At 61.2% G+C, this 14,002-nt stretch overlaps 5 protein-coding genes across 5 annotated transcripts; 2 read left to right on the forward strand and 3 right to left on the reverse strand.

Moving 5' to 3' along the window:
• Window positions 1-339: 339 nt before the first annotated feature.
• On the reverse strand, window positions 340-1,592 carry BXZ73DRAFT_79503 (phosphatidylserine decarboxylase-domain-containing protein; the record flags this gene model as incomplete). Its single annotated transcript, XM_048023104.1, has 2 exons — window positions 340-1,296; window positions 1,380-1,592. 2 exons carry the CDS (start codon window positions 1,590-1,592, stop codon window positions 340-342), a joined length of 1,170 nt encoding a protein of 389 aa, XP_047875311.1.
• Window positions 1,593-3,028: 1,436 nt separating this feature from the next.
• BXZ73DRAFT_79504 (uncharacterized protein) lies at window positions 3,029-7,049 on the forward strand (the record flags this gene model as incomplete). Its single annotated transcript, XM_048023105.1, has 15 exons — window positions 3,029-3,081; window positions 3,114-3,230; window positions 3,263-3,701; window positions 3,723-3,852; window positions 3,963-4,296; window positions 4,337-4,496; window positions 4,525-4,611; window positions 4,653-4,812; window positions 4,979-5,150; window positions 5,346-5,471; window positions 5,672-5,800; window positions 5,855-5,873; window positions 5,954-6,427; window positions 6,475-6,593; window positions 6,734-7,049. The coding sequence occupies 15 exons, from the start codon at window positions 3,029-3,031 to the stop codon at window positions 7,047-7,049; spliced, it is 2,835 nt and encodes a 944-aa protein (XP_047875312.1).
• Window positions 7,050-8,574: 1,525 nt separating this feature from the next.
• On the reverse strand, window positions 8,575-9,029 carry BXZ73DRAFT_24554 (uncharacterized protein; the record flags this gene model as incomplete). The annotated part of the gene is made up of 2 exons (XM_048017695.1): window positions 8,575-8,802; window positions 8,883-9,029. Coding segments are annotated over 2 exons (375 nt in total), but the record flags the coding sequence as incomplete, so codon positions are not given.
• A 1,096-nt stretch (window positions 9,030-10,125) lies between these two features.
• BXZ73DRAFT_79506 (uncharacterized protein) lies at window positions 10,126-11,850 on the forward strand (the record flags this gene model as incomplete). The annotated part of the gene is made up of 6 exons (XM_048023106.1): window positions 10,126-10,247; window positions 10,425-10,622; window positions 10,682-10,890; window positions 10,953-11,209; window positions 11,252-11,464; window positions 11,602-11,850. The coding sequence occupies 6 exons, from the start codon at window positions 10,126-10,128 to the stop codon at window positions 11,848-11,850; spliced, it is 1,248 nt and encodes a 415-aa protein (XP_047875314.1).
• Window positions 11,851-12,220: 370 nt separating this feature from the next.
• Window positions 12,221-13,308, reverse strand: BXZ73DRAFT_50957 (uncharacterized protein; the record flags this gene model as incomplete). The annotated part of the gene is made up of 2 exons (XM_048020533.1): window positions 12,221-12,747; window positions 12,810-13,308. 2 exons carry the CDS (start codon window positions 13,306-13,308, stop codon window positions 12,221-12,223), a joined length of 1,026 nt encoding a protein of 341 aa, XP_047875315.1.
• Window positions 13,309-14,002: the final 694 nt, after the last annotated feature.

Raw genomic sequence — 14,002 nt, forward strand, 5'->3', positions numbered from 1 at the left:
GCAGCCAGCGAAATGAAGTGATGCCGGCATTTCACGAAGCAAACTCTGTGATCATAAGGGCTACATCGAAGCGGAACTTGGCCGTGTTGTCGTCCTGCAAGTATTTCGCTTCAACTTCGCCTAGACGCGTTGGCACAGTTTCATTCGCTAACAAACATTGACATTCAATTCACGTCATTCGCTATTGGGACACACACGCGATCAGAGCCGGATATCGTACACTACCCCAGAACTGTAGCAGGTCGTACATCATTTCTCCACGTTGAGGAAAGATCGTTCTGTGAACTAAAACCGGCGGTTAGCAACGCGCGTGCACCCCCTCCGTCCCCGCACGCACCTTCACGCAGACCCGCCCGTCGCGACGCGCGTGCCGTAGTTGTAGTGCGTCCCGACCGTCTGCTCGAACTGCACGTTCGCGCCCTTCTGGAAGACCATCACGATATCGGACCCGCCGAGCTCGAACCACGAGATCTCCTGGCCCTTCTCGACCGTTTCCCCCTTCTGCACGCTCAGCAGCACCGACGACACCTGCGCCATCCCGATCGGCAGCACCGCGACGAGCCCGAGCACCGGGTTGTCGATCAGCACGAGCCCGCGCGCCTGGAGGAACTGGTAGCCGGGCGTGTCCGGCGCGTCGAGCTCGCTCGTCGGCGCGCCGCCGCCCGCGCCCGCGCTGGGCACGGCGTACGTGCGGTGCTTCTTCGGGATCTCCGGGTCGTCCCTGCGGCGGAGGTAGCGGTGCATGCCGAGCTGGACCTTGCCGGACTTGCCCGGGGTCTCGGTGACGCCGACCTCGAGGTAGCAGATGCCGGAGATGACCTCGGCCTGGACGACGGTGCCGGCGACGGGCGCGTGCTGGCGGTGGTAGTCCTCCGGGCCGAGGAAGGAGTGGGTGAAGACGCCGCCGGCGAAGAGCGCGCCGACGTCGCCGCTGAAGTCGGCGAGGAGCTGGGAGATCTTCCACTCGATCCCCTTGACGTCGAACGAGTTCACGTCCGCCTCGGGGTCGCGCACGGGCCAGGTGCCGTCGAAGGAGCAGTCCGCGGGGGAGACGATGACGGTGTCGTCGTTGGGCGAGGCGATCGGGCGCACGGCGGGGTCGATGTGGCGGCAGAAGAAGTTGTTGAACGTCGTCCAGCCGCCGATGGGGACGGGGTAGTCCTGCATGTGGTAGCTGGGCGCGGCGTAGAAGGTCGCGATGTGCTCGGGGGTGATGGACTCCGGGGTGCTCATCCACTTGCCCATCTCGAGCGCGTAGCGGACGAGCCAGTCGGAGAGCCACTGCCACGGCGGGCGCTGGTCGGGCAGGATGGGGTTTTGGCGGAGGACGACGGGGGCTGGTCGATGATGAAGTAGAAGAGGCAGATGTGATTGTAGACGTTCGTGCCGGTCTGGTTCTCGAGCGGAACCCAGTGAAGGTACTTGTCCATGAAGTCGATGTATTCGTCGAGGGAGTGGACGTTGAGCTCGTTGAAAATGTCGAGGCCCGGAGTGTTGTAAGCGACGAGCCAGGACATCTCCATTTCGGCCTTGAAATCGGGCTCGGCAGCCATCTTGTCAACGAGCTCCTGGACGATGGGGAAGTGCGTCATGGCCTATGACAGAAGCGTAAGAGACCATCACGCGAAAGATAATGAAAGGGGATGCATACTGGTTGTTTGAGGTTGAAGCGGGGTAGACTTCGGCGAGGTAAGTGACGACGAGTCTGGTAGTAGAGTGCGGTGAGTGTTTGCGAAGGGGGAGAATGGCAGGAAGACCGCGGACCTCAAAGCAAGAGCTGCGAAGGCTGGCGAAAGAGCCTCGACAGCGACGAGTCTTTTATGTACACGCACAATCGCCTTATGTAAGACACGGACTGACAGTTGCACATTGTGACTAGTCATATGGCCGCCTTCCATTACGTGGGAACGAGCAAGGAGGAGAAGAGGATGGAAAGTGCAGAGACGTTTGCGATGAGAAGTGCGGGGGAGGCCGAGTGCGTTGCTTGCCGATTCAGCGGTCCGCCTCCCAGGAAAGAAACAGGACGCACCGTTCTGTCTCTGTCGATCTCACCAAGACCGTGCTCGCCGTGAGTGCAAAACTAGATCATGAGCATCGAGCATAAAGCAAAGTCCAAGAAGGACACCACGTCCGCCTCGTCGACGCTCGCCATCGACAACCCCACCACGCGGTGACGTACTGCAAGGCGCCATTGGTTTACTCCCCCCTTCGTCACTTGACAGAACTTTGAACCCTCCGGCACAGGAAGAAGGGTGCAAGGAGCGACCTGCGAAGGCACTGAAGGCCACCTCGTGAGCTGCTTCAAATTCAGTAGTACGTCAGTAGTCGGCACCTAAGTTAAGCGCTATCCTCACGTACGCCTGTCGCTTGGATCTACGGAGATGAAATGGTGAATACGGCAAGGAAGAAGCACGTCTGGGCCCTGCCTCCATTGGGAGGCTGGTCGACAGAATTGGGATCGGAGCGCTGTTACCCCGACGGAGAGCCGTAAATAGGAGACCGCCTGGAAGGGTCTCGGTTGAAGACGCGAGAGTACTTACAACACAAGGGACATCACTTCGATGTCTAGGAAGTGTCTCGGTTGAGACCAGTGGCAGCGGTGCGGTCAGCCAAGCAACACCGTAAGTAGGCCCATAAGCAACCGGCAAGGACGGTGGTCAAGGTTATAGGTCGGGGAGCGCCTTGATTTACACTTGTCACCACTTGCCCCGAAATGAATTTGGTTTTTCAAGCATGGCGTGCCTTGCAAAAATTGATGTATCATTCGCAAAGTTTTCGAGCGCGAGCTCAAGTATTCAAGCGAGACATCAAGCACAGCACCAAGGTCCTAGGGCCGATGTTCACGATGTGTATTCCACCACGACAATGCAGTTGAATCATGAGGAGTTAAATGCTTTGTCAGCAAGAGCATCTGGCATAATCGTAGTTATTTAAACGCGCATGGGACGATGAAACGATAATCGTCTCCGTAATCGGCCCCCACTTCTCTCCATCCAACGTTGATCACCAGCACCCCTGGTTTACATAAATGATTCCTGTGCGGCAATCCCCCACCCACCAATTCCAGCGGAACAGTTCTGGGTGCGTCTCTCAAGATCTCATCCTTCCGCGAGACAACCAGGCCGGGAGGGCATCGACAACAATGAGATGAACACGCCAATGGCGACTCGAGCAGAGGTTCGCATGCTTCCGCAAACCGCTGCCCGCGTGCGCTGCACAAAGCCCACGCAGTGCGCGTATGAAGCGCTTTCCCTTCTTCCAGCTCGGTTCCCCGACTCCAGGCACGCTTCTTGACCCAACTCTACACTGGTCACGCCCCGCTCCATGCCCACCTCCGACGAGCAGAGACCGACTTCCTCCGCCGCCCTGCTTACAGTCGCGAACGCATGACTCAAAGCTCGAGTGCCTTCCATCCATCCCCGCCGCCCTCGACGTGCACCTTTTCCCTTGGCACGTCGACGCCACCGACCGCCTCGCCGGATTTCCTGACCGCGCCCAGTCCAATTGCACATTCCCGCAGCCCCAGGCCCAGTCATCCCTCGCACAACCCACGCACGCAAACGTTTCTCTCTCTTATCGATCCCTTTCGTGTATCACAATCTCCTGCACGCATGCCCCATCCCCATTTCCCCGCTCTCGGAGTCGCTTCACGCTCACCTCCCCTCTCCCCGCGCATTGCGAGCCCGCGCCCCCGCGCCGGGGTACGCGACACGGCGCACTAGGCACTCTCTCTGAGCTGTGTCGGCCCGAGGAGTCCTGTAGACGACGGCGAGATCGATGTTCCTTCTGAGAGGGAGCACCGCTCGGGAGTTGCTCGCCGGCACCCATGCGTCGCGCTCCAACCCACTCAATGTAACGCCGCTCACTCACACTCTCGCGAACCGCGTTCTCGTTCTGGGAGAGACCGTCTGTATCGCGCCGTGACTCTTCCAGTGGTGAGGGTAGAACAAGCTGTTACATAGGTTTCATGGTTCTGATGGCACCGTCCAGCGTCATCTCCTCCAAGCCCACCCTGCAGCGAACCGTCCAAAAGTCAGTCCGCGGGCCTATCTGGCACAACAGCATCACGCACCATCTCCTAATGGTGACGGCCGGCACACCGTGGAATATGGCGAGCTTCACGCGAAGCCGCTCGTCCGCTCGCAGCGTCCGAGTCTGCATACGCACCTCGGAAGAGAGCAAGCTCAAAACCCCGACCGCTTCCGCCCGCGACGGCAGCGGCGCAAAGCGGGCGTCCCACTCCGCCTCCGTCACCGTCGCGAAGTCCGAGTCCCTGCAGCGGAACTCGCTGAACCTGTGATCGCCTGCGTAAGCGTCCACACGAGCACTGGAGCAGACAAGTACGCCGCGACGTACGACCTGCGGATGCGCATGAGCGGCCACCCGGTGACGTGAGACAGGGCGCCGATCTGCTCCTCGCTCGGGCACCTGAAGCCTTCGACGTGGTACCAGTGGTGGAGGAGGTGGTCCGCGACGCCGTTCACGGCGGCCTGCGCGTAGGCTGACGCCATCCGGGCGCGCCAGTACTCTGCGCCCCTGCTCCTTCCCGCGCGCACGCGCCGCGAGTCGTACCTGCAGAGTGATGAGCGGGGACCGCACGAACCGGGCGCGGTAGGTTTCATTCACCAGCTCGTGACGAAGTCGGGTGTTAGGTGCTCCGCTTCGCGACCTTGCCGAGCGCGGCTGCGTTTGGGAATGGGTTTTTCTCGAACAGCTCCGCTAGGCGCCGCTCTTGGGCGGAGTCGAGAGGTATCTTCTTTACGGACGGTTGGGTTCTGCTCCCCTGGAGAGAATCCGTTGAGCGGCTTGAGAGTCAGTGCGCCCTTCCGAGAGCAGTCCGACGTATTCTTGAGACGCCCGCAAGGGTGTCGGTGTGCGGATGACATTGCTAAGTGTATGTGAGGGAGAGGAAGCAGCGGATAAACGAAGAAGTGGGAGCGCAGAGATCTTCGGGAAGCATGCTGACGCTTTATATTAGGAGTCTCGTACGCAGTGGCGAGCTCGAGGTGGCTACTTGGGGAAGCGTGCTTGGTGCATGAGTGGCACAGCTTGAAAGACCAAGTGGCTGCAGATGCGACGACGGTTTCAGTTGAGGAGCTATCGTTTCACCAGATCTGGAGACGTACTATGTCTATGAATGCCGGGGACAAGTATGTCCTGTGGAGTCGTCTTATTTCTGTGGCAATGTGCATCGCTATCCCTGCGCCAGGCGTGGGCGTGGGCGTGGACGGGCATAGAAGCTGAATAAGTTGATAAATTGGAATGAACGGAGCACGACGACAAACCGTTCCACGACGTCTCACCGGACAGTCGCAGTCACTCGGAACTCCACGCGAGTACTCTAGTCCTTCTTCCCGCACCATCATCGACACTTGGGCCGAGTTTGTAACCTCGTCCATCGCGCAGGCCCCGTTGCGGCGCGACAGCCGTATTTCTGTCAGTGTGGACATGTCCAAGTGCAGCAAGAAACCGTGAGGTCAAGCTCAGCTTGGCTGAGAGCTGCGTCCACATCTGCGAGAAGCTGATAGCCACCCAATGTACGTAAACGAGATGCATGAGATGGTCGGAGTAGCGGGGACGACATACGGTTTGCAGAGCTTGCAGCTGTTCGATTCGGTCGTCCTTCCCATCTGGATGTGAACTCACTGCGCCATGTATACCACATAACTAGCAAAGAATGGGACTCGAAACACCGTCACGTCGACGCCCTGCTGGCTCGGGAACAAGGCGACCGCGATCGACCTGGTAAAGGGAGCGCAGTTGTGGATGGGTTTGACGGTTCCTCGGAGGTCGTTCCGCAGTGCGGTGGATTGGGCACACCCTGAAAAGAGCTACGACTTCCGCTCATTCGCAGGACGGCTCTGCGCGAGGTCGTCAGTCAATGAAAGAGCAAACGCAGACGGAGCCTTCCCAAGTACCCATGCATTGCGACAACGAATGGACGGAGTTGTAGATTGGCACGTACGCGCAGCGCCATCACGACCCGCGCGGAGGATTCCTCTTCGCCGCCAACCGCGCTGTGTCGTCGAAGACCGCCTGCGACGCCTGCGCCCGCTTCTCTACCGTCCCAAGCGAGAACTCGTCCCCCGCCCCTCCCCCGCTCCCACCACCCTTCGACCCCGCCCTCCGTGCATCCCTCGCCTGCGCGATTGCGCGCGACCGCCCGACGTACGTCTGGAAGACAAACAGCGCGATTGCCTGTCCCAAAACACCGTTAGCCCTCCTCCCCATACCTCAACCACGTCCTGAAGCCCGAAAAAAGAACGGACGGGGGGACGAACGGACGCAGGAAGGACGAAAAAACGAACAAACGCACCACCAGAAGCGCACCAACCATCGTCCGCTCGCGCCACCGCTCGTCCTGCGCGGGCTCCCACTGCGCGCGTCGGATCCGCGCCGCGCGCGCCATCGCCGAGCTCAGGTCGTGGTACGTCGGCACCCGCGTCGGCCGCGCCTGTGCCCGTCCCCGTCCAGGCTGGTGCCGGCGGGAGTCTTCCAGAGAGCGCAGCGTACGCAGTAGCGATGGCCTGGAAGCGGGCGTGCGCTGCGTCGGGAGGAACGCCGCCGGCGCGGGCGGCGGGCGAGTCGGGGTGGTAGATCCGGACGAGGTCGTAGTCTGCGAAGGGGGGAGGGGGCGGGTCCGAGTCAGCGGTGAGTTGAGGTGAGGTGAGGTGAGGTGAGGTCTGCAGGAGGAAATGAGGAGCGTCGTCCAGATCATACGTCATCCATTTAGGGTGACGTCGACGAGGAGGATGCGTGGCGCGAGGCACCAAAAAGCGGGACGAACGGGAGGGGGAGAGTGGCAAGTGGGACGGGAAGAGACAAGAGAGAGAGACGTACACCGCGCCTTGACGTCCGCTCGGGTCGCGCTCGGCGGGAGGTGGAAGATCTGGTGCGGCGTTGGGCGTGCGGCGGCCGGGAATGGGTATGGGTTCGCGCTGCTGCTTGGGCCAGGGCTCGAGGACGAGGACGCGCTGCTTGGGCCGGGGTTCGATGTCTTGCTCGAGCTGGTTTTCGACGAAGACGAGGACGAAGGGGCGCTACTTTGACCTGAATCCGACGAGGAGGAGGATGCGAACGACGATGACGAGGCCGCCCGGTTGACTGCCAAGGCCCTGGTCCTACGCGACGAACCAGGCTGGGTGTGCGTCGTGGCGAAGTGTGCAGACATGCGGAACAACGTCGTCGCCAGACACTCGTAGCGTGAGGGAAGACAGACATTGAGGTCGCGGTGGGCAGTCGAGGCGTTGGCGAGTCGCTATGGGCCGTAGAGAGGCCTCCGGAACGGACGGGAGAGAGGGAGAGGAAGGAAGTTGCGTTCGACAAGGGTCGCGCGCAGTGGTGGATGAGTACCAAGGGCTCCGCACGTGCCGGCCCGCCTTTGCAAGTACTTCTGCTGATGTCTTGTCCGCATCCACCCGATGTTCAAGTCCCTGAACACGCAGCGCAGACCGACGCGCGAGCTTCTCTGAAGGCCCTCGCATATCAAACTGAATTCAGATCAAGTCGTCACACAAGTCACTGCGCAAAATGCAGCCCGCCAACACACGAAAGCGTGCATGCCACTAGTATTCAAACCAGTAGCAGTAACCGTTGCGGCGCCACTGCACGACGTAAGGGCTCCTCCACGTTTTGCGAAGGGGTTGTGTCACTACTGGTCTGAAAGCTCGCAAAATACCGTGACGCGTGCAATCCATTCGGTGTCAGTTCGCATTACGGTCTCTCAACCTCGGGCATCCTCTACTCGCACTGTCAGCATATATATCATTACCAGACACAATCGGAGACGAGACCGGGGCCGCTCCTGAGCCAGCGTAGATGCTGACATTGTCCCATTTCCAGAAGACGGCAAAGAGACCTCTATTGTTCCTCCCCGTATGCGCTAGCCCTCCCCGCTTTGTAATTACTGTACGTACCGCCTACCATAGGGCTCCGCCCTGACGGGCGATAAATGGGATACAAACAAACAAACAAACAAACCTCTATTGTACAGCTCGGATCTACCTCGACAACGTTCTGGGATGGACTTACCGCAGCTCACAGTGTGCACGCGATCAAGCGAGGCTCTGAAGCGGTTTTTCAGTCGATCAGCCTCAAACACACTCGCCGGAAGAGCCCACTCACCTCACGTTGGTACCCTCGTGGCGTCAGGAGTAGCCATGTTGATCCGGTCTACGGTCGTGTTGTCACGAAAGTACTTGAGGCCGTCCTTGAGAGCCTCGCGAATCCCATCGACACCCGCATTCTCTATATCTTGATATTTCCTGTCCATCCTTGAGTATTCTCCACAGTGTAACTCGGAGCCCGATTGTGGTGAACCGCTGAAGGTGACTGCTTCCAAATAGAGACCCTCCCGTCGTACCAGAGTTGCTTTGTCTGCGCATGGAGCATGCTGTATTGTAAGAGGTGGATGTATCTCCACGAAGTGGATTCATCACCCGTGGTAAGCTGTACATGTAAATGATTATGGTCAGCACCAGAAAACTCGGACGAAGTTCCACATGACTCACCTGTAGATGGGGTGCAGAATCGACATGGTTGGAATCACGGTACAAGCGCTGTAGTATGAGACGGCCAAAGCTTTCGGCACAGTGGGCGGAGTCCGAGCAGCCCGGCTAAGGTATCCCCCACGTACACCAGGATTCGCATGCCCGTGAGGACTTGTCGGGCGCGCCTCACGGTCGGACGACAAATGCACACCCCCAAACATCCCGCCTCGTTGCCCCGAAGCCAGAAGAAATACCATCTGAGCATCCACGGCGCCGTCGTGATCTCGTCTTCGGAATTGCGGGCATAGATAGACTGCAGCACAACGGCCGTCAGCCGGCAGGAGAATTGTAGCAGTAGAGACACGAGCGTACCAAGACGGCCGACTGCCACACCTGCGCAAGGAGCCAGACGTCGAACGAGTATGGGTCGAGGTGCGTGTGGCCGAACCATTCGACCCAACATGTGCGCGGAAGTTCGATTGCAGTCTGCTCTCCGGGGCCGAGGTCGAGGATCTCCGAGAACTCGAAGTCGATTACGTATTGGTGATCAGCGAAGAGCTGCTGGCCCCAGACTTCTTCTGTGCGTTTTCCCCGAACAAGGTTGTTTCCAATATGTCCTGTCAAGGAAACAGTCAGAGGCAGCAAAATAACAAGAGTGTAGGCCGTACCAGATGCGCTACGCGACGTTGATGAAGGAAATCGGCGATCTTAATCCGTGGAGGTCAGCACGCCACGCGAAGATCCGCCAGAACATCAGACTACGCACTTCAAGTATCTGGTCGAACCACGACAGAAGGAAAGTCATAGACCACTTCCGCACATCGCACGTGAATGATGGGAGAAGGTAGGGCATTATGAAGAAACGCCGCTCGCCCTCGAACACTCGAATGGGTAGGATGAAGTCCACCGAGGCAGGGTCTTGCTGCAGGTACTGATAGATCTCCAGTTCTTTGGAGTGGTCAGGGGGGATCTTCATCACATAACCCGGCTCAACGCCGTTCTGGGTAACACACACTGTGTGCTGCGTCTAAGATGAGCAACGAGACGCGGTAAAATGAGGGGCGGGCGCCACCCACCGGCATCTCCATCTCATAAGGGACGATGCCCAGATCCTTGATTGCGGGATGCTCTTTGAGCCATTGTGGTACGACAAATCCCGCATGCCGTTCGTCATAGTTTGACATAGTGGGACGCGGTGTGGGGGATCGTCTTGCGCGAGGTCGTGATGACGGTGGCGGACAAAAGACACGTGGGGAGTAGGCGCCTGCGCAGGCAAGCGTCCACGCCCGTACAACAGAATCCAATAGTACAACTTGCTTGTCACTTTGCCCACATTTGACTCAACGCTACATAGTGCAGACCCCAGTGTGTGCCGTACGCCGTTTTGGGCCTCCGCACCTCCCGCACACCAGCACACATTGCAAGTTCACGTTCGTCTCCCCTCGACGCTCGTCCCACTCTGGATCTGAGGACGGACTCGCACGCCGGACCTCGGTCCACAGAACCCTTCATTCTCCCCGCGCCCAGGCCGGCTCGCAGGTCATGCCGCCCGAGACGCAGCGGTGCGTTCGCTCCAGTCGCACTCAGCATTCATATTCCAGCGTTCTAGCGCCCCCCGGAAGCATCGTCCGCGGACATGGATGCGTTCCATCCGTGCCAAGCGAGCGCGCGCGCGAGCAAGCGTCGCCCCGTCCAAACGTCCAAACGTTCGCGCTTCGCGCCGTACTACGTCGTCACACCGGACGACTCGGCGGGCGCGTGAGACGACTCCGGCTGGGCGCGTGGCGCGCGCGCCCAGGACGGGAGCTCGCGATCGCGGCGCGACGCGAGCAAGTTGAACCACACGGGTCGGACGGTGCCGCAACGAGCCCTCACACGGCGAGGCTCGTCCCCCGCGATCCGCATCACCTCGCCTTCCGTCGCCGTCTCCGTCAGCACAGCGAGGGCGCGAGGGCGCGTCGGACCGCTCGCTCGTTATTCTGGGCCCGCTTGCGCGGCAGAGGCGTGGACCTCGAAACCCGTTACCCGGAGGCAAGCGAGCGGAACGGACGACCATGGACACCGTCGAGAGACTCGTCGTCCACCGTCCTCGCGCGAGGGGTCTCGGAACCGACGAGCGGCGCGCCCTCCATAGTACGCGCGCCCCGGGCGGCCTGTCCCTCGCCCGGACAGGCCTGATTGATACTTATGAGTGCGCGCGACGTCGAACGACGAGATATCGCGCCCGGAAAACGCCGCCCGCTCCGAAGGCGGGCGCGGGTGGCGAACGCGAGCCATTTCACGTGGGCCTTCAATGAATACGCGCTGCCCAGGGACTCGACACTAGCGTACAATGTGCTACACCGCGCACCCGTTCTCGTCGAAGATGTCCGTGACTCGGTGGACCCTCGCCCAAACCCTGGTGAGCCACCTCCGACCCGAGCCGCTGCACCGAGCGGGGAGGAAGTCCCACCGGCCGTCCAGCCGACGTCCAGCATCTAATTACAAGTGAGAGGCGGCGCAGAACGCGCGCGCACGCACCGAAGGTCCTACTTACCGCCCCGCTCGCGAGCGACGGCGACGTCGAGGAACATCAGCCCAGGGTCGGGAGTCCAATCGCCTCTTCGACGTTCCTGCCTTCCGACTGCGTGCCACTTGGTCGCTGCCGCGAGGCGGCGGGCATGGGCCCCCCGCGCAGGCAAGCCGCGCCCGGCGGTGCGGGCGGTCTTGATCCAGCGAGCGTGTGTGAAAGTGCACACGCACGATGAGGCCAACGTTCGCAGGGGGGCCATAACGCGCCTCGAGCCCCGCGCGCCGGCGGCCGGCACGCTCGCACGGACACACAAGCGACGAGGGGCACTCAGTACTCAGATCTCAGAGCAGACGAGCGAGCGGTGTTTGTCAAAATCAATGGCATTGGAGCGTCGCGCTCGCACCGCGCCCGAGACGCGAACGGGTTGGAAGGGGGTGGGCAGCGGCGACGAGGGAGCTCACAAGTGCTAGCGGGGCGCGGGAGAACTACTTAAGAGGGTTGGGGGACATACGTGCGGCTGACCACATGGCGCGCCGGAGGAAGAGGAGGGAGGAGAGTATGGTAGTGCAGGACCGATGCGAACGAAGAGGAACGCGATAGGACAAGACAGGAGGAGAGAAGGTCCGTGGGGGAAACCGGGTCGTCGTCATGGGCGAACACGGGGCAGCTGATGGGCAGCTGTGGCGTGCGCGCAGGGGTGATGGAGGGCGATGCGATGCGTCCCAGGCGAACGACGGCCAAATCAGCGCGAGGCTGACGGTCACCGTGGCGAGCGAGCAACGCAGTGGGGGAAGCGAGGAAGGATGGGAGGAGGACGAGGGTATGGACGACACGGTTCCCCGGGAATGAGAGCGGATTGGCTGCGGACAGACGCACGTAGCGGGGGGTTTGGTCGTCGTGATATGTTGCGTTGGTGAAAGAAAAAAACGAGATGTGTGCAGCAGGAAGAGATAATAAAGAGAGGACGTGCTTGGTGGAGGGAATATAAGTCGTTAGATGGTTGTGGTACAGGTCGATTATTGGTGGATTCAGGTGCTCTTCACATCGTAGCCAGGCAAGTCCGTTCTCGGCTCCGCGAGATATGCACAGCAGCGCACCGCGCTAGCGTCCCGACGACACTCCCTATCGCGTTGTCCTACGACGCGACGCGAACGGGAGTGAGGAGGGGATGAAGGAGGGCCACAAACGCACGTCGAGGAGGGAGCCCAGACCGCTCGGGTTAAAAGCCACCCAGGCAACTCGCGTCGTCGAAACCTAGGGTTCTCCGCTCGTTGAACTTCTTGAGCTTCTCGGCGCGCTCCCGGTCCTTTCGTTCTCGACTCCGATCCCGGTTCTCCCGACCGCGGTCGTCGCGATGCCTGCTCCTGCGTTCGCGCTCCGGACTTGCCGGGAGGCCAACAGAAGGCGACGTCGGCATGTGAGAGGGGCTCGTCGAGGGATACGCCGCGCCGATGGGAACAGGCACGGAGGGTCCGGAACGGGACTTGCGTCTCGAGTGCGGGGAAAGGGAGCGGACGGGCGACGTGGTCCGAGTGGAGTGCGGATTTGAGTAGCCCGGCGCATAGCACTGAGAATTTGACGGCGAGTGGGAGGGGGAGCCGGCGGGAGAATGCGGCGAGCGCATTTTCGGGGTAGGAGGGTGGGGGAGGAAGGAGAGGGCAGACGTTGAGGGGGCGTTGGTGCCCGCCATGGTGAGGGACATCAGCGAATGCTCAAGGGAGAACTTGGGGCCATTGTATGCGGCACCTGTGATGAGAGGCGCGGGTGAGCACGCCAGATAAGGCGAGTATGTGGCCAGGGGTACGCACCGAGACTGTAATGCTCTGAAGGGGGGCTGGCCATACCGTCGCTCTCCTCGGAAGACTCGGAAGAAAGGTCGGGGACGAGAGCGGGAAGGGGGTGGTAGTCCACCCTGGGGCTCTGGCGAGGGGTGGGGTCATCGTCGTACCGACGGTCGCGGCTGTCGACGGCGCGTGGGTGGAGGGTCTTGCCCCGCTGGGGGCTCAGACCGGTCCGCTTTGAGGGACGGGGGGCGTTGGGGTCTTCGACGTAGGTGCGGCCGGGGCAGCCGCGCGCTGGGAGGGCGCAGTTGTTGGGCTGGACCTTGATGGGGGTGCGGTCGTAGACGACGGCCTCGCCGAGGGTGTGGGTGAGAGCAGTCTGGGGCGGGAAACGTACGACGGAGGAGAGGATGGAGGGGTCGATTGCGAGGAGGGCGGATTGTTCGTCTTGAGGGGGGAGGAGGTTGGGTGGGCGGGAGGAACGCTTGAGGCAAGGGCGGGGGCAGGGGCTGTAGGAGGGGGGCATGGCGTCGAGGCTGTAGGGGATAGACAGGAAGGCCGTCGAGGGGATCCAGCGACGGGAGGACGCCGGACTAGACGAGGAGGCGACTAGGCGGCGAGTGTTAGCAGCGGATGTACATGGCTGGGCAGGTGTCTATATGTGCGGGCAGAGAAAAGGAAGAGGGAGAACGCAAGAAAAGAGAACCGAGCGGGCGCCAGCTTTGTGTACCGCCCCAAATGGCAGCCCGAGCCCCCGGCAGCCCTTGTGCTGGCCCCGGGCCACCCATGCCCAATCTGGCCTCCGATGCGTGGCCGGCTTCAGATGGGCGTCTGCAGTGCCCATCCCCGCGCCCTCCGCCGACGTCCCTCTCGGCCACTCCCATCCCTTGTCTGTGCCCCCGCCCCCAGTCCGTTCTTTCTTTTCCCCCGCGTGCGTAGAGGCCCTTTGCGTCTCTCCAGCCGACTATCTCCCTCCCCCATCGCAGATAATGGCCCCCGTCAAAGCCACGCTCTCCCCCACGTTGCTTTCTTCGTCCTCCGCACCGTCCAGCGTGACCCCATCTCCCTAAAGCTTACCGCGATCCTCCGAAAGCCCATCGCGCGCGCGGCCCCGCCCCCATGCTCCGGGTCCCGAAGCAACATCCCCCACGCCCGCTCGCGCCCTCTCGACCACCACGCCCTCTCGCCGCGCTCAAGCTCCTCCCGCGCCTGAGCCGCTC

Source organism: Epithele typhae (assembly GCF_022376455.1).
Source record: "Epithele typhae strain CBS 203.58 chromosome Unknown BXZ73scaffold_45, whole genome shotgun sequence".
NCBI classification, from domain to species: Eukaryota; Fungi; Basidiomycota; class Agaricomycetes; order Polyporales; family Epitheliaceae; genus Epithele; species Epithele typhae.